Source organism: Anabas testudineus, chromosome 23, assembly GCF_900324465.2.
Source record: "Anabas testudineus chromosome 23, fAnaTes1.2, whole genome shotgun sequence".
Lineage (NCBI taxonomy): Eukaryota > Metazoa > Chordata > Actinopteri > Anabantiformes > Anabantidae > Anabas > Anabas testudineus.
Window position 1 is genome coordinate 8652841 of NC_046631.1, and position 23844 is coordinate 8676684.

The 23844-nt window shown below is 38.9% G+C and overlaps 1 protein-coding gene across 3 annotated transcripts; it reads left to right on the plus strand.

The window, feature by feature from the left end:
* The first annotated feature begins 119 nt into the window (after positions 1 to 119).
* On the plus strand, positions 120 to 13479 carry lrguk (leucine-rich repeats and guanylate kinase domain containing). 3 transcript variants are annotated; one of them, XM_026361890.1, is made up of 20 exons: positions 120 to 142; positions 619 to 714; positions 853 to 934; positions 1097 to 1197; positions 1510 to 1591; positions 1788 to 1912; positions 3065 to 3208; positions 3846 to 3926; positions 4188 to 4274; positions 4358 to 4464; positions 5107 to 5226; positions 5722 to 5818; positions 7739 to 7852; positions 8493 to 8694; positions 9269 to 9382; positions 9538 to 9701; positions 10013 to 10101; positions 10498 to 10566; positions 11901 to 12016; positions 12260 to 13479. In XM_026361890.1, exons 1-20 carry the CDS (start codon positions 137 to 139, stop codon positions 12469 to 12471), a joined length of 2208 nt encoding a protein of 735 aa, XP_026217675.1. In that variant the 5' UTR covers positions 120 to 136; the 3' UTR covers positions 12472 to 13479. The 3 variants fall into 3 exon arrangements, with proteins under 3 accessions (XP_026217675.1, XP_026217676.1, XP_026217678.1); XM_026361891.1 differs by having other exon boundaries at positions 12287 to 13479; XM_026361893.1 differs by lacking the exon at positions 3065 to 3208.
* Positions 13480 to 23844: the final 10365 nt, after the last annotated feature.

The window sequence follows — 23844 nt, forward strand, 5'->3', positions numbered from 1 at the left end:
GGTGCTACCATAATTAAATAATAATTGTACTGGCAGCTCCATTGCCGCATTTCTGTGCACACAAACTACATTACCCACAATCCTTATGCGTCGTATTCGTCTCACCGTTGCCATGCGGCTAGAAGAAAACACAGAGATGGAGGTAAGGCGCAGGTTATCTTAGCTTGTACAACTTCTGAAGCTCCGTGTTGGGTGTCAGTTCGTTTTTCAATTTAATTGTTTTCACCATGTTTGAATCAAATTAGGATGAGTGTAAAAAAAAAAAAAAAACTCAAATCCATATTTGTTCCGTTATGCAACAGGTAAAGCAGGTAACCTTGTGCAAGAGGTCTGGGGAAGTAAAACAGCACAGCAAGGTCAAATGGTTGATTATTTGTAATTTCTAACAGCTGCTTTATCAGCAATTAGAGTCCTGTGCATCCCTCTTAATTATAATATGTATGTGTGTGTGCTGCATGTGTAGGCCATGTACTGTAAATGTGTGCTTTGAGTAGCAGCTAGTGATCATTGTTTTAAAGAAAGCTTTTAGTTCACTGTTGTAAAAGGTGCAAGGGCTCCGTCTGTTAGCTTCACTATTCTAACAAATGAATGTGGGTTTTTTTTGTGTTATGTTTGCAGAAGTATGGTGTTTTAACTGCTGATCTAGTCTCCAGGTGCATGTCCCACCTTGGACATTTTGGCAGTGGACCTCACTTGTACCAGCTGTCTCTGCCTGTGAGTAACTTAAATGACATTACATGGTCTTTGTACGGTTTGATTCACCAATAAAAGGCCATCCCGGATTTTTGTACTGTTGATAGCGCTCTTTGCAGTTCAATTTTAAGTTTTTTTTGTTTTTTTTTTTTTGTCTAGAGTCAAAATCTCAGCGACATCTCCATTTTATGCAATTTTGTCCATCTTCAAAAGCTGGAACTTCCAAACAACAAAATAAAAGGTGACTCTTTTTTTTTCCTTCTTTCTTTCACGGATTACTAGCAAATCTTTATTCACATTAACGTGACTATATAGCAAAAAGCGTACAAGAAGATATAATAAGCTATGTTTTTATTCACATTTGAATGTTTAACTTTTCTGATGTAACTTTTTCAACTGGTAGATTTATCCTGTGTGAGCCACATGCCCTACCTCGTCATCCTAGATGTTTCTCACAATGAAATCTTCAACTTCTTTGGATTCCAGCCACCAAAGAACCTAAAGGTAACACAGGACCTTGAGCTGACAGGATAAGACAACATTTGATTGGTGGCTTGGGCTTCACTCACACTCACGCTATTCCCTCAAGATAGGCCTGGATTTACATAGCCCATCTGTAGTCACTTTGAATATGCTTACGAGGCATTAGCTGCCCTTGAATGACAGTGAACTTTACTGAATTGAAAATTCTTTCCCATACTCTTTGGATTTATTTGAAGAATTTCTTGGGTGAGATGTAGTGAAGACTTTAGCTGACTATGGATGTTAATAGTATGCTGTTGTTTTTTTTTTTTGTTTGTTTGTTTTTCTGTCCAGGAGGTCAATTTCTCCCACAATCGTATGACAAAAATGAAGGATTTGTCAGCCTATTCCTGTCTTAGTAAACTGGATCTGGACCGTATCCTTACTGAGAGACATTTACATTAATTGAAGTGAATATGCACACACAAATCACTTGCTGTAGCTTATTTTTTATCTTATACCCTCTTAATTTGTTTACATATTATTATACCTATATCAGTATATTTAATAAACACAATAAGTTAACCTGATTTTTTTCCCTGTGTATTTCTCTTAATACGACTGTGCTTCAGACAACAGTTTCAGCGAGATCAGTGGTCTTGAGCAATGTTGCAAGCTAACCCATCTCAGCCTGGCACACAACAAGATCTCAAGGATCAGTGGCCTAGCTAGTCTGCATCTTACATACCTCTGCCTGGTAGGTACTTCTGTATTATGATCTGAAATATGATTAATAAACGGATAGAGATTCACACACATTCATGCATACAGTATGAACAAGAATACAGTAGCCTTACAAAAATGCACATTAAGTCTTTTTTCTTAGTAACATTTTATTTATATGCTTTGCAGGAGATTGTTTTCCTCCATGTTTTATGTACTACCATGCACACACACACTTACTTTGGAGTTGTTCTACCTTGGTGTGTGTGTTTGCCTCTTGTATGCTCAATTTCACCTGTTTCTATTTGTCTCTCTTTTCTTTCCCCTCTGTGTTCTCTTTATGTCTATGTTATTGGCTGCATTTTTGCATTCAGTAAAACCTTGCCCCCCTGTTTGAGAATCACCATATGGTCCAACAGCAGGCCTTTTCTCTTTCCCTCACTCTCTCTCTCTCTGTTTCTGCTTGTGTGTGTGCGCACATGCATGTTCTGTCCTTTATCAGTGTTTCCTCATTGTCAAGTGCCTTTGGTCTGGCTGTGACTGCCCCGTCTGTAGCTGTGCTTTGGAATGAGCTTCTGGTGTTTGAGTGAGCCTGGATCAAGTTCACCACATACACACTCATATGTACCTTGGCCATACAGCATCCATGTAAACCCATCCCTGACCCCTGTACCTCAAACGCTCCCTCCCTGAACAGCATGGCCCTGTCAGCCTGATTCCAACCTCATCACTGCATCGACCCACAGCTTCAAGGGACCAGCACAGTCACCCCCTCCCCTCCAGTTAGGCAACATGCTTGGCAAGAGCAGGGTGAGGTGTGGCCAGACAGCTAGATAACAACTTTAGTCAGTGGAACACAGTGAGAAGTCAGCTGGAGACCCTGACAGGGGAGGAAAGCCCAGGTCTGGTTCTCTAGTTCATTAGCGTGCTGCGCTAGCACCTCGCCAGCTGTTTGGCTGTCAGTCCTCAGCTGTCAGGATTTAGCATTAAGAGGCAGGTCTGCCACTCAACTCGGCACCGTGGCGAGAAAACATTAAGGCACCCTGCAGAGTGACCATGGCGTGACCTTAATATTTATTAGTGGGAATCACTGACCATAAAGTGGGGCTTGAAAACCATTTATGTATGCATGCATATGAATATGATGTACTTGCTTTTCTGTGTTCGCTTTTCTATCGTTGTCCAGAGGGGGAACCAGCTGGAGAGAATTGAAGGGTTGGAGAATCTGAAAAATCTGCAAGTCCTTGACTTGTCTCAGAACCGCATCACAAGTCTTTCTGGCCTCCAAAATCTCTACCTACTGGGCTCCATCAATCTGGAGAAAAACAGGGTATTTATCTGAGAGAACCTTTAAACATGCAAACATTGTGTGAGGATAACTACCTCATACTACCTCAAATTAGCTGATAATGGGGTTCAACTTATTTGTTAGATTAATTCAAAAATATGTTTTTAAAAAATATACAAAAAAATAGCAATAGCCTATTTCATCGAAGTGGATTTCAACACAGCACATCTACTACTTCAAAATTCAAGGAAAACTATCTTTAAATGCAAATAAAAATAAATGTTTTATACAGTGCTTTGAAAACTTGCAGTATGCATTTTTTGTGTGTATCTCATACTAAAACAAAGGCAAGCTGAAAAACACAAAATGCAAGTTTTGAATAATAATCTCATTTCTTTTACATGGCCTGTGGGAAAAAGTGTTTATCTCCTTAGTTACCACATCCAAAGAACTACCAAACTGCATTGATTAGTCTGGAAAGGACTGGGACAGTATACACCAGACAGCTGATGAAGGAATGGGGAACAGGCTACCATAAAAGAGTTTCAACAGATGATGAAATATTTAGAAAATACTGAGAACTCAACATTTACAATATTTATTTTAATAACTACTAATTTTATAATAATATATAAGGTTTCCACTCCATATGTTTGAACTTATTGCTCTCTGATTTCAGATTACTGAAATCCAGGAGTGCAAGCACATTCATGATCTTTTCCTGTTGAGGGACCTCAATCTCCTGGAAAACCCTATACAGGTATCTCAACCCATACTCACAAATGCCTTTAAATTTGATTTGATGTGCATGATATGCACTTTTCTGCATCTGCAGTATTGCTAATGCATTTTGTACCATGAATTGCAGATCATCATTTCCTTTTAATGTTGATGGTGTATTAACTAGGTACCTTTGGGTGTCAATTGTATGTAGTTAGACAATACCTAAAATAAAATAAATGTGCTTTAATTATACATTCAACGCGTTTCTTGATACGTACCATGTGAATGTGATTGGTAGGTGCAACAAGACTACAGACTCTCAGTTGTTTTCCTACTTCAACATCTCACTGTTCTGGACCAAGAAAAAGTCACTGCTGAAGAAAAGGTATGAATATAATAACAATTTGGGTTATTTCATAATCAGAAGTACTTGCTTAAAATCGATCAGTTACTGACCTTAAATTTCAGGTATCATCAGTGAACAAATACGACCCCCCTTTGGATGTTGTAGCAGCAAGAAATCACATGACTCACTTGGTTTATCAGTTGATGCAGCCCCAACAGCTCTATGACAGGTCAGTGCAGATATACTGTATAGTGTTGATTAATATCCTGATTCCCTACTGGTCGTGTGCCTTGTTCCTAAACACGTAGTTGACAGCTCCAATTAAAACTGGCTAATGGAATGAGGTTATACATCATAATCTTAAGGAAAAAGGAACATTTAAAAGCATTTGGGAAGTGCATATTAAGTTTGAAAAACAATCCAAATGATGATTATAGTTAAATGATGCATATCTTCTTAAAATCAGCTACCAAGAAAGTTGTTTTCAAACATGAGCAGGATTTTATCGGCAGTGGTTCTGAATTGCTCATGTTATCTACCCTCTAAAAGGAAAAAAATGAGTTTGTTCATCAGCACTTTTTTTTGAAAACATCCATCATCAGCAAATAAAATGCTGCAGCTACAGTCAATTTACCATTCTCCTCTTTGTGTCCTAGAAAGAGTACATCCATAATGCCCACAAGGTTCTCATTTATATTGACTGTAGGAGAGGCTTTCAAGATGTGTGTGCTTCACGGTTTATTATGCTTAAGTTTTGCTCATCGTAGGTAACAGTGAAACTGGATTTGAAATGAAAATTGTATGAGTAAAGGTAAAGTTTATGAGAAACCTGTGTGTGTGTTTGTGTCTGTGTTTATGTTTCTCTGAGCAGTACTTTGCCCAGTGCAGAATATCCTTATCCTATGCTGGTGCTGACAGGTCCTCAAGGCTGTGGGAAGAGAGAGCTGGCCCACCGACTGTGTCAGGAGTTCAGTGAATACTTTGCATATGGGTCAGTCTTAAAATTTCTGTCACATCAGTCACATACTTGGTCACTAAAGTGCCAATATTACTGCAACAGGCACATCATTTGAAATCACAAAATTCAGTGGATTAAAAAGTGGAAATAACATTGTGTATTTGAAATTAGTATTGTAAAGACTTTATAAGATAATGTACCATATATCAAAATCAGTCTAATCTCAACATCACATAGTTTCTAAGCCAGTCATTTAAATTCAAGAGGCAGAACACATGTACAAGTATGTGATTCAAGCTTTCATCCTAAGGTCATGACATATTCGTAGCTTTCCCTGTGTGGTTGGTTACATTCCAGAAACCTAGGGCTCTTGTCCTGGCTGTTAGCTCTCCTACTGGCCCTCTTAAGTGGTTAGAGGTCTCGGATTTTTCACATACTTACATCTCATAAATTATATGACTGGATATATTGGATGAAACTCCAGACTGAGTGTTTCTGTGCTTTGTGCATGCCTGTCTGCTTTCACAGAATCTGTCACACCACAAGAGGGCCCTACTTTGGAGAAGAAAATGAAATTGATTACCATTTTGTCAGTGAGGAGGACTTTCAGAACATGATTCACATGGTGAGTTAGCTTGACACTAACCTTTTTTTTTTTTTTTCATCACAGGCCCTGGGATTGGTGTCATAAGTGATTCTGTATACTTATCAGCAAGTTAATCCATTATTTTTTAAGGTTTATCTTAAGGGTGCATAAGTCATATAAATCTTTAAGCAAGGTTTCATGCTGGCTTCATCATTTCATTAGACAGTGGCCCTCGAAAGACCAGGATTGGACACCACTGGCTTATGTGCTGAAAGGCATCAATATGCAGACAGTGGTCAGACTTCCACAAATTAGGACCACAGTTTTAGTCACTGTCTGAATCTATTAACATATTATTTTATTTGATTGTTTTGTATTTGCCGTAATTAACAACTAGCCTTCATTCATCACACAAATTACCCCTATGCTTTGAAGACAGAAATAGTGTTAAATGAGGGAACTTGGAGTTTTCTCATTCTGACAAATGGGTCCTGGGGTGCTGGACACATTTGTTTCTCATCTTGTCCCTCTTGTCAAGCTGCCAGTTATGTAATAGTGGAGCAGGAAGATGTATAGAGGTCTGGGTCACATAGTGATTTACACAACGAGGGCTTTGATGCTACTATCAGGCTGGTGGATCTGGTTAACTTGACAGTCTGTCCCTCCCTCTACTTGATTTGTCCATTCTTCACTTTCCTCCTCCATTCCTCTGTTGCCAGCTTCTTGGTTTATTACTGCCTGTCCTGCCTTTTTTTCTATTCATGCTTTGACTTTTCGCATGTTTGCTGTCCTCTTCCTCTCTAATTCTTTTTCCATGAGATTATTTTTTCAGTAACTATGAAATCTTAACCTCCTGAACCCACTTTTTGTGCCTGTTCTTATACAAGATTAACTCCAATCACTGACTCTTGTTACTTATTATATGCTTTACTTTGCCATAAACACAAAAAAAAGTTGATAGTCTGGTTATATGAACTCACATTATTCATGTTTGTAATTGTGTGTTCAAATACTTTGATTTGAGCACACAGCCAAAGTACACTGCCTGTCCAAAAAGTCACACATTTCGTTGGACTGCCTTTAGCTTTGATTTCAGCATGCATTCACCATGGCATCGTTGCAATAAGCTTCTGCAATCACAGCAGTCACAACATTTATTCCCGTTCAGAGTTGCATTCATTTTTGAATCAACACAGATTTTGCGTTGATGATGGGAGAGTCGCACCACTGCACAGTCTTCTCGAGCACATTCCAAAGATTCCCAATGGGGTTAAGGTCTGGACTCTGTGGTAGTCAATCTATGTGTGAAAATGATGTGTCATGCTCCCTGAACCACTCTTTCACAATTTGAGCCCGATGAATCCTGGCATTGTCATCTTGAAATATACCTGTGTCAACAGGGAAGAAAAACCCATTGATGGAATAACCTGGTCATTCAGTATATTCAGGTAATCAGCTGACCTCATTCTTTGGCCTCATATTGTAGCTGAACCTAGACCTGACCAAAAAATTATAACTTTTAAATGATGTAGTCTTTTGTTGATGCTGAGTTTACTGTGAAGAAACTTAACAAAACAACAAAACATTTGATGATCAGTCAAGCCAAAAATCAAGAAATATTTCTTTAGTTAGTTCACCAAATGTATTGGATTTGGCCGCAACCTTTGAACAAATGATACTGTTCAAATAATACTGCCTCTAAACCAGCAGACAACAGGTCAGGGATAATAATCATGAGAAGTAACAAAGAGAGAGATTTTTTGCCCTGAACACCAGGTCAAAAGTTCAGTTCACAGGTGGGTAGATGACCTCAGGTTGTTTATCTTGACAGCACATGCTAGTGGTGTACATGTGTGTCAAGTAGTATGTCCACTTGAGGAGATAGATATAGATTGTAGATTTTATTAACATGATGAATAGTGATAGAAATTCTCCTCATATCTGGAAATTCTGTTGCAGGGTAAATTTATCCAGACCATGCAATATGGGGGTCACAGCTTTGGCCTGACCAGAGATTCCATAGAGGACGTGGCCAGAGAAGGACTAGCTTGCTGTGTGCATATGGAGCTGGAGGTATGCATATAGAAAATGTATTTTTAAGAGTACATCAAGCAAGCTAGTACTGTATGTGGTTTATAAAAACAGTGATCTGACATTTAGTAAAAATAGAGAATCTACCAGAAACATGCTGCATATAGCACACACATATCCTCAAAACATCATATGTATGAACTAGAACTTAAAGCATCTTACTGTCATGCAGTTATTACTTTTGTAGTTTGATTGTAGTTTGGTAAGTTGCATTAATCTACATCATCTTCAACAAACCTAAAAACATCTATTAAATAATTTGAACCCAATTTCTGTGCTCTGATCCATCAACCCTTGCATCTTCTCAGCCATAACCCCCAGAGTATGTCTGCAGAACAGTTAGTCAGCTAAACTTTATTCGATCAGGAAAGTAATGCCTGAGAACAAATTACAAAAATACAGTATGCATATATAAATAACAGGAGAATAACAATACACATAATTGACAAATCAATACAGTACAGTGAATTCATTAGTTTACAGTCTCTCAAACAACAACAGTCTCTGACCCTCAAATTAGATAACAAAAAACTCAGCCCAAAAGAGATTCATCCAACTACTGTATAATTACAGAATATTAAACCTGTTTTGCTACAGAAATGCGTTTTGTCAATGCCTGCAGGGTGTGTTCAGTCTGAAGAAAAGCTGCTTTGAGCCTCGATATATCCTGCTTTTCCCCAGCCAAGTGGAAAAGTACAAGGACCGCCTGAAAAGCCGTGGTCTCTATACCCCAGCACAGATTGAAATGGCAGTGTCACGTATAGAGCTCTACGCCAAAACCAACAGACAGCGACCGGGATTCTTCGATAATGTTATCCCCTGTGGTATGGCAAGAAAACACTGAAGTAAAACAAAGTCTTTTACTACGCCATTAAATGATTATCTATGTTTTTTGATGCTATAGTTGTTAACCTCTTAGGCCTTAAACATTGCTACTCATCCAAACTACAAAAATTATTTTAGTAAGAAAAAAAAAACAGGTATTTTCAGGGGCAGTTTGTCACTATAGACACTCACAAAGATAAATACCCAGCCTTACCCTTGCTTAGTGCAGTCCAAGTGTCGTTGGTGTGGACTGAGATAAATTAACATGACTCGCTAAAATCCATACACTCCACTTTCAATCCAATTACCACATTTATTAAAGGCACATAGCTGCAGAATAGCTCTGTTTATCATTCCTTCATGAGAGCACTCAGACATGTTAGCTGTTTTCTTAATGAGATGAACATACAGGGAGCGCAGGACACTCATCACTTTTATGTACCTCATTACATTAAGGTCATAATCCCCATATATTTGATTCACTGCTCTTTGATGGGAGATGCATTGGCTCTGTTCACGGACATTTTTTTTGTGCGTGTGTGTGTGTGTGTGTATATATATACTTGTGAGTAGATGACTGGGAAGAAGCCTACCAGACACTGAGACAGTTAGTGAAGGAGTACCTGTTGCTAGAGGAGGAACCAGAAGGAGAAAACAACAGAGCATCCCCTGACAATACTTCCATTGGTGTGTGTTTGTTTACTTGTTCAGTTCATCATCATTATTTATAATTTTAATAATTTTTTTTAAGGCACATGGTGCAAAGGGCATTTAAGTGAATGCTGTAACCATCATATACAGTATTATAAAGTTTTGGTTTACAGTTTCTATCTCTCTCTCAGCTTCAGGTAATGAGCCAGAGGAGAAGCCACCTTTACCCCTGTCAAGGTCAGAATCAGGCATGCTCACATCACACTCTGCTGCAGCTCTTGACCCCTCAGATCCTCCTTATAGAAACTATTATACCAAGATCCAGGCAGAGCTCAGCCCTCAGAAGAGCCTTGCTGTGAGTTACCCAATGTCTGATGAAAGATGTATTTTTAATGAAGCATGCAAGTGAATGTTAAATAGACTCTATCAAAATAATCCCCAATTGTCTAAGAAGATTCTCTCTTTCATTTTCCTCCTCCCCCTCTCCTTACTGTCATGCATCATCACTCTTCCCTCTCACTTTTTGGACACAATTGTCCCCTTTAATCACCACATGAACTCTCCCCTCCTCTCTCTTATCTGCAATTCCTGTTTGTCTCACCTTCCTCTCACCTCCCTGCTTCATCTCCTCCTGCTCTTTACTCTCGCTGCCTGTCCTCTCTGCAGGAGCTTGTTTCCATCAGTAGGAGAGAGCGGCTTGTGAGAGAGGCCATAGTGGGGAAGAGTCCAAAGGTCTACAGCCAGCTCTTCAAAAGGTTCATTACAAGTAGCACACACTCCACTGCACTCTGATGCTTAATTTCAAGAGTGCACTCTCAGCTGAGCCAAATTAGTTTAATTGGACCACTTGTCCTAACTGCGTTTTAATGGTTTGTTTTGGACGACTGTTTGACCTTGAGGGTGAAGTGGCAGGTGCCCAAATGATTTGAAACTAACTGTTAATATGATGGGCTTATCTAGTGGCACTTTACAACCACATGTCCTAAAATATACCTGTCACCTCTTTTAACAATACCAAATATGCCTGAAAAAAATAATGAATACACATTTTGGCCTAGTGGACTGTGTGAAATTGCTGTTCCACATGATTTATACTGTTGAAGGAGAACCTTTCAATCTAGCAATTTAGTCTTATTTTTTGTTTACCTCAGCTCAGCTCAAAAAGCACCATCATCACTGCAGACTCTTGATTCTGGTAACCATTTTAGTGAGGACAGCAGGTAAGAACACACACACACACACACAAATGCACAATGCATACAGCATTTTAGCAGGCACACATACTTTTCAAATGGAGTTAGAAGTCACAAGAAAGCCCAGATGTTACTGTATGAGAATAACAGATACGCAGACGTAAAGCCTATGAGATTTCACTCTCTATATGGTTTCTAAATTCAGAAGAAAAGCTTTTTGATTTATAATGAAGTGAGGGAATCCAGAGGAAGTCTTCAGGTTTTATTAAAAAAAAAGGATCTGAAATTTTAGAAGCAGGAAGGTGCTTTTGTAGAAGTATTCTTTACTCTGTAGACCTGTTTTTACAACATGTTCAATTTTATAGAGATCATTTTACTGGTACAAGCCATGCGGGGACAAATCTGAGCACACATACACACACTTACTTACACACAAATATACCAACTCATAAATTGTGTTTTTATAGCTTTTGCTGCTTTTTGAGTCTGCTGTGTGTACACTTACTCTCAATAAACAGGCTTACTGCAGATATATGGATTTAATCATCTACCATACTATGTCAGACATCAATGAAGTATGTGTGCTGTGTGTGTAACAGCACACAACGTTCTCTGTACAAATAAATACCATACAAATCCATTTATTTCACTTATTTAGGAATTTTAAATATGTAGATGCAGAGATACAGTAAGTGCCTATTCAGTGATAATCTTAGAAGGACTTTTCATGAAACTTACTGAAGGTCTACAAGTTCTGTCATCACTGTGACTGATGCATGCCCCACAGTTTGCATTCCTCAGCCCTTCAGTGTTTCTGTAGCAGATTCCAGACATCTGTCTACTTGTTGGCATCGCTCTTAATAGGGATGTGTCTTCACTTGCATCTCACATTTTGTAACAAAAGACCCTGTTGTATTTTTTGATGGTATTTTTTGTGTAGTGTAGGAGTGTTTGTGTGCATGAAACATGTAAGGTCTAAAATATGGGAGAAATAAATGTGTGTGTATGTGTTTGTTTACTGAGTACCACAAGTCATCCCCAAATTATTATCCATTATTATACCATACATATCATGCATTTGGTCAAAAATACTGTCTACAAGTATACAGTATCCCCAGCTCCCCAAAGGGGACACTGGTCCTGTTGACAGTATGATGGCAACAATTCCAAAAGCACATCCTGCCAAAGTTTGTTTTTGCAGTAGCTCTTCACATTCTGTTTTCTCACTTTGATCACTAGTCTCTTTTACAACATTATTTATGCATTGCTGCCAACCTTACACTTCTCATTTCCCCTGTCGGTGGATGTATCTGTGGTTTGACTTACACTTCCATTATCCATTTTCCCTTTTTCACAAACAGCTCAGATGAGTCTCATGCCAGTTCAGCACTGTCTGTGCCCAGTTCAGCTGGGGCCTTTGCTGGGGCAGTGGAAACACTAGATACCTCTATTATGGAACACACCTTGGAAACAAAAGGTTACTATTGTGGACATTTTGTTGTATAGTTGATCAGTATATACATTAGTTAAGGCAAGTAAATCTTTGCGATACTTCTGCTAAGTTTAAATAGTGTTACATCTTCATGCATACTGAAGTATTTTGTTTGTAGTTTCTTGTAAATCACCTTCTACATTTTATTGTAAGGTAATGAAGCTGTCTGTAATAAGTTGTAAAGATCTGTTTCACATTGTATTTGAATTTCGGACCACCTGGTTTCAGACCGAACCCCCAATGCTAATTGTGCAGATCAACTAGCTGCAGCCACATCTCCCTCTTCTGATAGACGCCCTGGATCGAACGTCAAACCCATCCTGCCACCAATTCCAACTGGACGCAAGACACCTGCACTACCCAGCCCTGGTCCTTCACCCAGACCCAGCCCAAACCCAGCTTCAGGAGAAGGAGGAGAAACAAACATAGAGGCATTATAGATATTTTCTTATCTGACATCTAACAAAGTTGTAGAAAAATGTCCAATTAAGTATCAATCTTTAAATATAAATATAAAATTGCAAATTACATTAGAAAATCTCTATCTGCTAAAGTTAACAGTCAGCTGTAAAACCACACATTTGTTACTATCTCACCACAAACTACAGTACACAGATTGTGATGTGATATTTCCAAGCCAAACACTTGAGGTTAGATTTCTGCACTTGCCTTTTCCTGTCCTCTGTTACTCGTGCTACAACATGCCTGGATCTTTAGCACTTGTATATACTGTATATCTGATAAGCAACAGTGCTAAAGACCACATACATTCACTGGCCACCTTATTATGTATACCTGTGCAATATAATGTGATCCAGCACAGCCGCTCTGCCATGAATTCACCTTTACACAGTTATTATTATTATTAAATAAACATATAGTAGAATGATCACATGTTTTACAGTTGTTGTACCGTACTTAATAAAGTAGCCAGTGAGTATTTATGGTGAGTACAGTATAATTATAGCCAACATTGTGCCTTTCTTCTTTGTTGAATTACTGTCTTAGTGGCCTAAAGGTATCTAGTAAGTCTTTCAGTCGTGATAAATACAGTAGTGTGTTGAACAGAATAGCTTTTTTCCCTTTCATATTAATATGTACAGATTCATGACCAAAGCTAGTATCTGTTCATCTTGGAAAGGTTCATGTCTACGTCTGTATGGTACATGTCATGTTTTATGAATGTAGCATTAATTTTCCTGACAGTGAAGTGGCATTGTATTTCCTGTTATTCAGTAATGTCATCAAATAGGATTTGCCATTGACATCTAGATACTGATCTTTTTATATGTAGCGTGGGGCTCTTGTCATTGGATGATAAATACATCATTAATCTTTATCTCCTCTGATGGGATTATTTATTATAACTGGAAATGTGTTCATATGGAAGTTGTTGACAGGTTATAAACAGTGAGCCATCACACACACAAAGCTTGGGTGTGTGTGGGGCTGACACACAGCGTTTCACATTTTCTGTGTTTGTGAATTTAGTAAATATTGTTTATTGTAAAGTACAGTACAGTAAATTGAAACAGACATCTGTCACAGATGTGTGCATCGCTTACTTAACTGAATCCTCAGTCAGTCTGCTTGTAGGTGCATGTGAATGTGCAGATATGCATGTTGTGTTTTCTGGACTGTGTGTACCCAGAACTTCTACACACACAAAAGACACCTGGCCATCCATCACTGTCTGTCTTCCTCTCAGGCAGCAGATGTTCCAGCCCTGTCTTAATTCTTTGGCAGTTTGAAACCAGACAGTGCCTTTGGGCCCCTGGGGTCTAACCCACTTATACTGCAGTCAGCACCCCATAATACAGCTTATCACGGACTAACATGTTGTCGTCCTGCACATTAACATTACATTGTGTGTGTAATCTAATAATCTTCTTTTATACACACATTTATCTAAAGAAGTTACTGCAGCCTACATGTTCACAAATGTGGAAATGGATGAAAACATAATACATGTTAATGTTTCTAATGGCATTTTTGTGCCTGGTGAGAATGTCTTACAAGAACACACCCAGGGAAGTTATATCTGTAGTAGCAACAGCTGTAATTCTTCCTGTCTCTGGATTATATGCATCATGAACCTTTGCAAAACATTCTCCATGCCAAAGAAAGTTTTAAACAGCATACAGTATGTGTGTACTGTGTACTTACATACTACACTGTCTACTGAATCACTCGTCTTCCTTCACTTCACTAGCTGCGGAAAAATAAACATGTCACACACTTTCATCTAGACATAACTCCTCAAGACAGCAACACTTTTCACAAAGAAAAAAGCAGAGCACATTTTCTGGGAGAAACTAAGAGTAGCTTGCATCTAAGATTTATGTCTGCAGGAGGAGTTGTTATGACATAGATATGCAGAAGCACGTTATCAATTTTCACAAAACTCAAGTGCCCAGTGCTATGATTTAATTTTTTATGGTATTTGTAAGACTTGAGCAATAGGAAGAAAGATTAAGGAAGAAAAATGTATCTATAGTTTCATTCCAGAAAGAATATTGTAATAAATAACACAAATAGTGTGGATCAGTTTAGAATAAATAGAAATAAAAGGTATTTTAAAGTCAATACCTTTGTCTATACTGGACTTTACTAAACTACTACTAATACTGCTTTGCCTGCTATACTATGGTGCTACACTATACTAAACTTCCCTTTATTACCCTACCATATATGTACTACATTATAATATACCATATTGATAATACAGTAAATAGAAACATAATTTATTATTCTATATCATATGGTAATTTACTATTGAACTGTATTATAAACTATTATATCTTGCTATATAATAATATAATACTACTTTACTATACAAGTCTTTATTATAATAAAAATAATAATACTGTACAATGCTAATCTATATGAAGTCTATATTATGCTTTATGCTATTATAGTTATAATACTATATTATATTATGTTATACTGTACTATACTATAATATGCTACATTTAATATACTATACTTGTACACTAGAATATATATTATCTATGATACACTGTGTGAACTTTTTCTAACCTGTAGGAATGCCTCCGCAGGTTGAGAATGTTTCTGCTTCAACTCTACTGTGTGTTAAAATGCGAAGACAGTAATAATACATCAAAATCTGAACTCAGATGTGACATGACACACACAGTATTGATGCATCCAGCTTTTTCGCAGCCTCAAAATAAAAACCTGTAGTGTTTCTATATTACTTGTCCACTGTTCTATATCAGTACGTACAAAAACATTATATAATACTGCGTAAGTGGGATTTTAGTCTTAGAAAGATAAAAGTTAGTGTTGAAATGTTGTTACTTTGTACTGGAAGAGATTGTGTTTAGACAGCTAATGTATTCAGTCATGTTCCGCAGTCAGCTTCAGCTTAAAATAATGATACTCTCACATTGCCAGAGCTATTTCCACACTCCATTTCACTGTGCCAACACAGGATAAAGCTTTGTCTGAACCTGCTGTCATTTTGAGATACATTCAACCCAATCAGAATTGTCAGTGGAGGGGCCTAAACTCTGCTATGCTCAGTTGCACTGTTCAAATATAGCACTGTTTTTGGGAGTCAAACATGTACTTACCTAGAGCTTCAGTTCTCCATTCATCTTTTAGCCTTTTCAGCAGGATTACTTCCTGCCTATTGCTGCACTCTTTATCAGACATCTAGTCCTCTGACCAGGTGGACACAACCATCACTGGGAGCTGCCACAGTATTTCAAACTGCTTTTAATGAAACCCCTGCTTTATAGTGACAGCAATTATACTAGATAGAGTTCCCTTTTTAAAATGTCTTGTGAAAAGACAGGAGGAGACAGAGGAGGGTTATGAAGCTGAGAATTAACTTGGAAAATAGTCTATTACACTATTTTATGTTACAGACGCTGCTGATGTGTTAACTCTCCTTTGCACGTGCGCAAACGGCACAATGAGCCCCTACTTACAACAAAGCAGAAGAAAAACTTTCTTTAGGCCTTCAGTGCTTATCTTGCTTGCCAAATATTTTCTTTAAGTCTCTCATCACCCACTTCATAAGCATAAATGATGCTTCTCCTCAAGGGTAAGAGCTACAGATTGGGAAGCTGTTTCCAACGGCAAAGACTGAGCTATTCCAGCAGAACACACTGGATTTATCTCTGCAACCTTTCTCTCTCTGTGTGCTTGTCTAGAGGATGTTGGAATAGGTCACGGCGGTGATATAATGAAAGCTTAAATAAGACACATACACACAACGTACACCTCTGCATTAACTCTGCCGCATGATGCGGCACCACACTCAGTAACTATGGCAACGGCACTCTGCACTGCACCTCCCCGTGTGTGTGTGTGTGTGTGTGTGTGTGTGTGTGTGTGTGTGTGTGTGTGTGTGTGTGTGTCTGTGTGTGTGTGTGTGTGTGTAACTCTCCTCTGTGTTCCCTGCGGACAGATTAATTCCCTGCCAGATTCATTCCCTGTCAACTTGCTGAAACAAAAAGTTTCTGTTTTAATTAGTTTGGTGCAGTGTCTCGCTTCATCTATCTATCTGTGGAGTGTCTCTCTCTCTCACTTTCGCTGTCTCCCTCGTTGTCCTCCTTCACTCTTCCTCTTGCTCTCTAGTGTAATTAAAGACAGTCAGTGCGGATAATAGAACCGTAATAGTGTGTAATTGCAATAATCAATACAGAGTGCATACTAAGGAACTCACCATTCATCAGTGTACAGATGCACAGCGAGAGAGAGAGGATCTCGCAGAGCAAATGCTTGAACTTAACATACAAACAAATACATCCATTACATGAATGGTGTCTTCACCAATGAGTCAACATTTTTGCAAATACGCTTTTTCATTTTTAGTTGTGTATTTATTTGTTAAGTGGAAATTGGATGACAATACCAGTATGTAGTGAGTTTCACTGGGTCACTGTCAACACTCGTGTTGTCTGAGGTATTTCCTCATAAGTTGGTAGAGACTCAAACGAGCCAAAACAAGTGAGTATTTATAGTAAACACACAAAAATTCCACTGCACTCGAGTCCTATCTAGATATTTATTTATTGATAATTGTACATTATTGCAAATAGAACAATAGCACGGATTAACTAAAAGGATGAACTTTAAATAAAAAAGATTTTTATAAACTAGATTTTTCTGGTCAAAGGTCAAAATCCAAAGAGTAAAAGAAGTGTTCACACCGATTCTTAAGTAACGTAAGTTGCCATTCGTTGTACCTAAACCCTCCAGCTGTTCTAGCCAGCTCGCAAACATTAGAGGTGACAAGCCAACACCAGCAATAATGTTCAAAAGGTCAACAGAAAGAAAACTGAATTAGACAGATGAACACACACACACACACACATGCAAACATCTCTACTGTATGCGTGTCTACCGCTCTCACGCCTAATCTGGCCGAACTCCTCAGGGTGCGGGTGAGGTAAAGGGAGATTTCAGTCGATAGACTTGTCCGAACAAATCTCCCACTGGAGCAATACTACCCCCCTCCAGGGTGAGCTGACCTCACCTGAGAACCGGGGAATGGCTGCCTGAGGGGAGCAGGGTCCAGCTGGGCTGAGCAGGGGAAGGAACAGGAGATTGGGATGTGATTGTGTTTATGTGTTTCTATGACGACCGGAGAGATCTCATAATATGAGACGGTGTATAAGAGTGGGAGAACGTGTGAATGTGTACTCTTATTGGAGCCTTTTTTGTTTGTTTGTTTGTTTTTTAAGGGTTTTGACCTTTGATCAGACTCTCTCACCTTTGCTTTGACGGACATCCAGAGGTTGATGACAGCAGTTTCAACCTTCGTCTCCTCTTCAACATCTGCCCCCTCTCCTCTTTTTCTCATTTCCTTTCCTCATATGCGTCGCAGATGTTAAGCTCATTTGATTTCTCCCATTCTTTCCTCTCCCATGAGAAGTGTTGAACCACACCATATTAGCCAGACAGACTTCAGATGCAAGTCTTTACTGTTTTGATCGTCCTCTTCAATTCTCCCATGTCCATTTCTGTTTTGGATTTCATGCAATGTGCATGTAATCCTGACCCTTCAGCTGTTTTTCAGCCTGAGAACATGGTATTCGCATTGCTCTCTCCCCTCTCTGTCACTGTGTCTCACTTTTCAAACTCTTTCCAAAAAGTTGCTGCTTTGTACACCCACAGTTCATTTCCCACGGTGTCTTGTGATCCACTGAAAATGTCATCTTCATCGCATCCTGAGGAGCGTTAGACTCCAACTATCCAACAAATTGCTGCCCTCACACCCCCAGCTGTGCAATGCATAATAAATTAAACTAAAGTGAGACATTTCAAGACGCACGTGATGGTGCTGAAGCGTCAAAAGAGACAGCAGAGATTACAGCAAATGCAGCCGAGGCAGAGGTGTATCATGAGGACAAAGGTTATGTGACAGATGTGAAAACCCCCAGGTGTCCCCTGCTTTGAAATTCTTCACCCTACCATATGTTCAAGCTATAATGAATTTGTGAGTCTGGGTTTGTGGAGTTCAGTGAGCATGAGTTTTATTTAGGAGACGACCCTGTTGGTGCAGAACAGAGGCTGTGATGTGATGCGTTTAGTTTTATTTTGCTGTTGTTTCCATAAAACCTGAATGTTGTGAATAAACAGTAACCCTACCTGCAGTAATGAAAACACACCAGGTCCCAAATAATGTTGGGAATTATCCGTCTGCCTCTTTTCTACACTGTTGAACATCATTTACCTCTTCACGTCTCTGGCAGCTATCATTTTTATATGCACAGAACTACTTTTTATGCAAACACTTACTTTTGTATAATGCACATAAAGCAGCAGTCCGTCCCCCTGGCCATTTTCCATTTCACTGAGTACTGCTGCAGAGCTCCAGTGAACTGCTCTCAGCAGACATGAGGCAGACTTGTCTCCACATGTAGGTGTGTGTGTGTGTGTGTGTGTGTGTGTCATCCTTCAGCCCTGGCCTGCATGCAACATTGTACAACACAAGAGGACACATTCCACTGAGTTCATTGCCTGACTGGTGCATTCATACAGTATTTATACAGTATTCAGTATGTACAGTCGTCAGATATGACATTATATCCACATTAGGATAAATATGTGGTAAAACTCTCCGTGAAATAACAGAATATAAATAATCTCAGACCAACAGAGGCTGGTGAGCCTTCTTGTCAACAAATCCTATTTATCAACCAGTGTAGAAAATGTTAATTCTGCATCAGTCCCACACAGAGTGCACCATCCTGCTGATGTAGTTGTTTCTAGTATATTAAATGTGTATTAATCCACAAATTAAAATACTTTCATTAGCAAAAGTAAGGCAGTGAAAGATATAATAACAAGACATATTTATTTACATGTAGCTACTTCAGTATATATAATCAACTTGAAAAATCCCAAACCAACAGTTTGTTTTTATTACACTGTAGAAATGAAGTGTATTTAATTATAATCATTCTTATCTATTTAAAACTGATTGCTGTTCTTCTATTTTTACACCTATCAATGCTGTTTTATTCCCTACCACCTCCTAACTATATCATCTATATCATGTCGTCTTTGTAATTATTGTAACGTTGCACTAATGTTGCTCCACTGCCTACCTTAATAAATGGAGCACTGTCCTTCACAGTCATGTTCCGTGAGCTCATTTAAATCCAGTTCTGCTCTGCTCACCAAAGCTGGATTAGGGTTACCTGTGCAGAAAAGGTACAAAATCATAATTCTAGCAGTAAACTCCTTCAGCTTGATAACTTTTATAGCTGAAATATCTCCGGTTTGAATAAATACTGTGTTTTTTTACAAGGGATCAGTCCGACTAGTCAGCCTGGGATTATACGGATGATGCACTCATGGACAAAAACATTCAAGCTGTTTAAAATGCAAAGTGAAAACAATTCCATAAACTATTATGCTATGTTGATACACATAAATTAAAATATTGCGCATTCACTGAATATCACAAAACGTTTCTGAAAAAGTTTTCAGTCATTTCCCACCAGATGGTTTGTACAGAGGTCTTGTGTTTGAATCCTGTACTGTACATTTTGTCTGCTTTACCCATCTAGTCTCGGGGATAGGTCAGGTTTAATTGTTAGAGTTTAAATCCCGATGCTTTTACCAGGTGGGATCATTTCACAGAAACACCTGGATTTACAATTCAGCAGTTAGACCTATATGTTTGTGCTTTGCAGCCAAACACTGAGTCTGCCAAGTGAGACGAGTCTGCAGGATGTAGTGTAGTGCAGCACGCAGGCAGACAGACACCCTGTCTGATATATAGATATAACACGGGTGAATGAAGGTACACACATATATATACACACAGGTTCAATCGTTCGGTTTTGAACTACTGAAGGTTTTTGTTTTCCCCTTGAGCAATGCGTCATTATATATGCATGGTAAAAATTCTCTGGAGATGCTGTTTGGACACGTTCAGTCAAACCCTGTGAGTGTTGGAGTTCTACGGTGTTTGGGATCAAGGCATGACATCATGTAGCTGAACTCATGTGGATTCCTCTCTTTGCACTGGGCTATGTGAGTGACATACATTCAGCAGCTCACTCAGTGCCTTGCATTGTTTTTTATAGACTATCTCGTTCTCTATCACACCGTATCAGTGGCTCTGAAAGGTTCAGGGCAGCTGCTGACCTTTGACTTTCTGGGGTTGTCTAGTTCCTAGAAATGCCACATGCACTGCATTGTATGCACTTTTATTTTTCTCTTTTAGTTTATAAACTATGCATAGCAACATAATCTCCAGTCACAACATTTTAACTGGCTGGAGGACTTTTTAATTCTATGCATTTGTAATTATAATAATTGCTGCTTTACATTTTAATGTAATCTAATAATCATGGCGCTCTGTACAATCTGATGTTCATAATTACGCATTGATTTTTACCACTGGTATTCAACAAGGCACAATAAACCATAGTTTTGTTGCTGTGTTAAGGCAAATTTTATAAGAAGATATCCACACAGTGCTTGTTGCTGTGAGGTTATTGACTCACATTTCTACACATGTAGCTCTGGTTTTCTGTTTGTGTTGAATATTGGATTTACTGTGACACCACGTCTTCTTAAGCACAGTGAACAGAACTGGTTTTGTTCATTATTTTGATATCCTTTGTTGACTTCAGAGTGGTAATTGGACACACACTTATGACTAATTCTTTCAGCCCAGACTTCCGCTGCATCTCAATTCTCTGCTCTGGTACAGCTTGTCCCAACAAACCAGCCTTCATGCTGCAACCGCTGTTTTCTTCTGTTGCCATGACAGCTCGTATCTCAGTCGGAGGGGGGGGTGTTGCATGGTTTATAAAATGAATTTATGATGACAAACACATGACATGTACAGTATCTTCTCCTCTGTCTATGCGCATTTCTGCTCTATGTGTGTGTGTGCAGGTGTGCATGTCTTTGGATGTATGTTTGTGCTTCTAAAACACTTGGCACAGAGCAGACCTTTTGTTGTTAGCAGCAGTGGGCACTCTGCCCAGCTTGTATGGTTTATGGATGTGACTCAGAATAACATTAGCCTCCGGTCAGAGAACGACTGCCCATCTTCCTGGTGTGAAACCTCAACAAATGAGCCAACACTGACAGCATTAAACAAAAACTGGATACAAGCATCAATTCTGCCAGACACGCATCCCATGCTGTCAGTCTATCATAGTTACATTAACGCCACACAAAAGGAGGCATAAAAGCAAATGAAATACCAGCATGAGAAAACATAGCCTCCGAGGCTGCTTTGTCACCACAGCAGCAGGTGACTGGTCGAGATTCTGCATTTGTAAAATGTTGTAAAGTCCAGGTGGTCAAAGTTCAGCTCAGTGTTTCTAATACATTTCAGGAGAGAAGTACTTCACGATCTGCATTTTAAGATCGAGCTAATGATATTACACTAATATGCCCACCAATTATACAGAACACTGTGTAAAGAAATAATCATTTCTGAATTTCAACTCAAAGCCTCAACTTTACATAATTAAACTGCCATGTGAGAAATTGTACAATTAATGTAGAGCTTTACAACCGGCAGCTAAAGTAATGTTTGATTCTCAAAATGTCTGTGATGGAGCCAGTGGAGCAAAAAAAAAAAAAAAAAAAAAAAAAAAAAGAAGGAGGAGGAGAAAGAAATGAAGATTTCAGAAATGCATTAAATCTGTATTTCATCAAATTAGAAGTAGAGCTCCTTGAAAAGCTGCCACAAGGCATGAATGGTGAATGACCAGGGATCGTCCAAACAGAATATTAATAGGTAATTACACCCACTTGTACCTCCACTTTGTACATCATCAGTGGCCTTGGTGGTAATGCAGTATGGAACTGATATGGCTTTTAAGAAACAGGAACTGTTAAAGATGTCTCCATTTTTTCCCTGCCTCTTTTCTTTTGTTCTTGATTCCCAGCTCGTATGATTGTTTTCGGTAGTTACCCTAAACTGTAAATGTAATCATAGCTTATTTTTGAGCCGGCGCCTCTTGTGTCTACGCGGGAACTTACACACGCTTGGAGAAGGCGCACAATTAGCTGAGACGAGGCTGGTTAATATTTCCCATCTGAATTCCCCCAACAGGTTCATAACACCTCTTATTTCTAATCACACCTGTTACTGACAGACAGTTTGGCTCAATTACATGTGATGGCAGGAGGCTATGAAGGAGGTAAAGTGGCAAATGTTTACAGTGTAAAGTAGGATGAATGATAAATGTTACTTTAAGTTATTTCCTCTCAAATTATGAAGTGAAAAAATCCAGTTGGCACCAGTAGCAGAGAATTGTCTCAACGCTGAGACGTTATTTACAGAATGAGTTGAAGTCACAGAGATATAACGTGTGCTCAGAGACTCTGCAGTGGAAGTGGTCCTGATTGATCTGCCCTCTTGAACTTCCTTGACATGTGTTGCGGGTCAGTGACAGGGCAGCTTGGTGTGGCCTCAGACAGCCCTGAGGCCACACCACAATATACTGCTTTTGTGTTTTACAACACAATACACACACATGGATTTGCTGTCGAAGTTCTTCAGTTACCACGACTGGTAAATCAGCTCGGCTGCGAATCTGCCACTTTGCTGGCAACTTGCACACAAGAGAGCAGAATTAGGCTTTAATTTATTTTTTTCATTTAATCCACATCAGTTGTTTTGTTGTACATTATTCTAAAGTTCTGTTGTGTGGGAACGTACAGTAGTGCTGCTGCTACAGGAACTATACACGTGAGAGGGAGACTATTTTACAGCAGCTGGCACTGTAATTTTGTTTTCTATGAAGACAGTAATGAATAGTTTCCAACATATATTACCACAGTATAATTGCATATTGTTGTAGCTTCTCCATTATTTACACCATCATCTAAATCTGCACCTCGGCTAGATGCTGCTGCCCCACCTTAGGTGTGCAGGTTGAGTTATAGCATGTCAGGACTGACAGCTGGCTAAACCCTATTAAACTGGTCAGCACATTCCTGGGGTCCACCATTAAAGGTGACCTATCAACGTACACAGAACACGCACGTCAGCTGGAATGAAATGGTCTTGTAAAACACGACAGATTAATCATCTTTCCTCTGCGTTCTGTTGTGAGAAAATGTTTGCTCTGCATCCTAGTTTGGCCGAGTTAAGTGTGAGTATACGAACCCTGAATACAGATGTATGGTGGGAATAGAAGGATTCATGTGTAAACAACCTGACCATGGCTGTGTCTGGTACTCGTATCATCATCATCTGGTATTCTGCTTATTATTTTATTTTTAAAAATAAAAGAATACTGTGTTAAAGCAGGGTAAAAATAAAGTTTAAATCACACTGAGAGTTTTTAAATGAA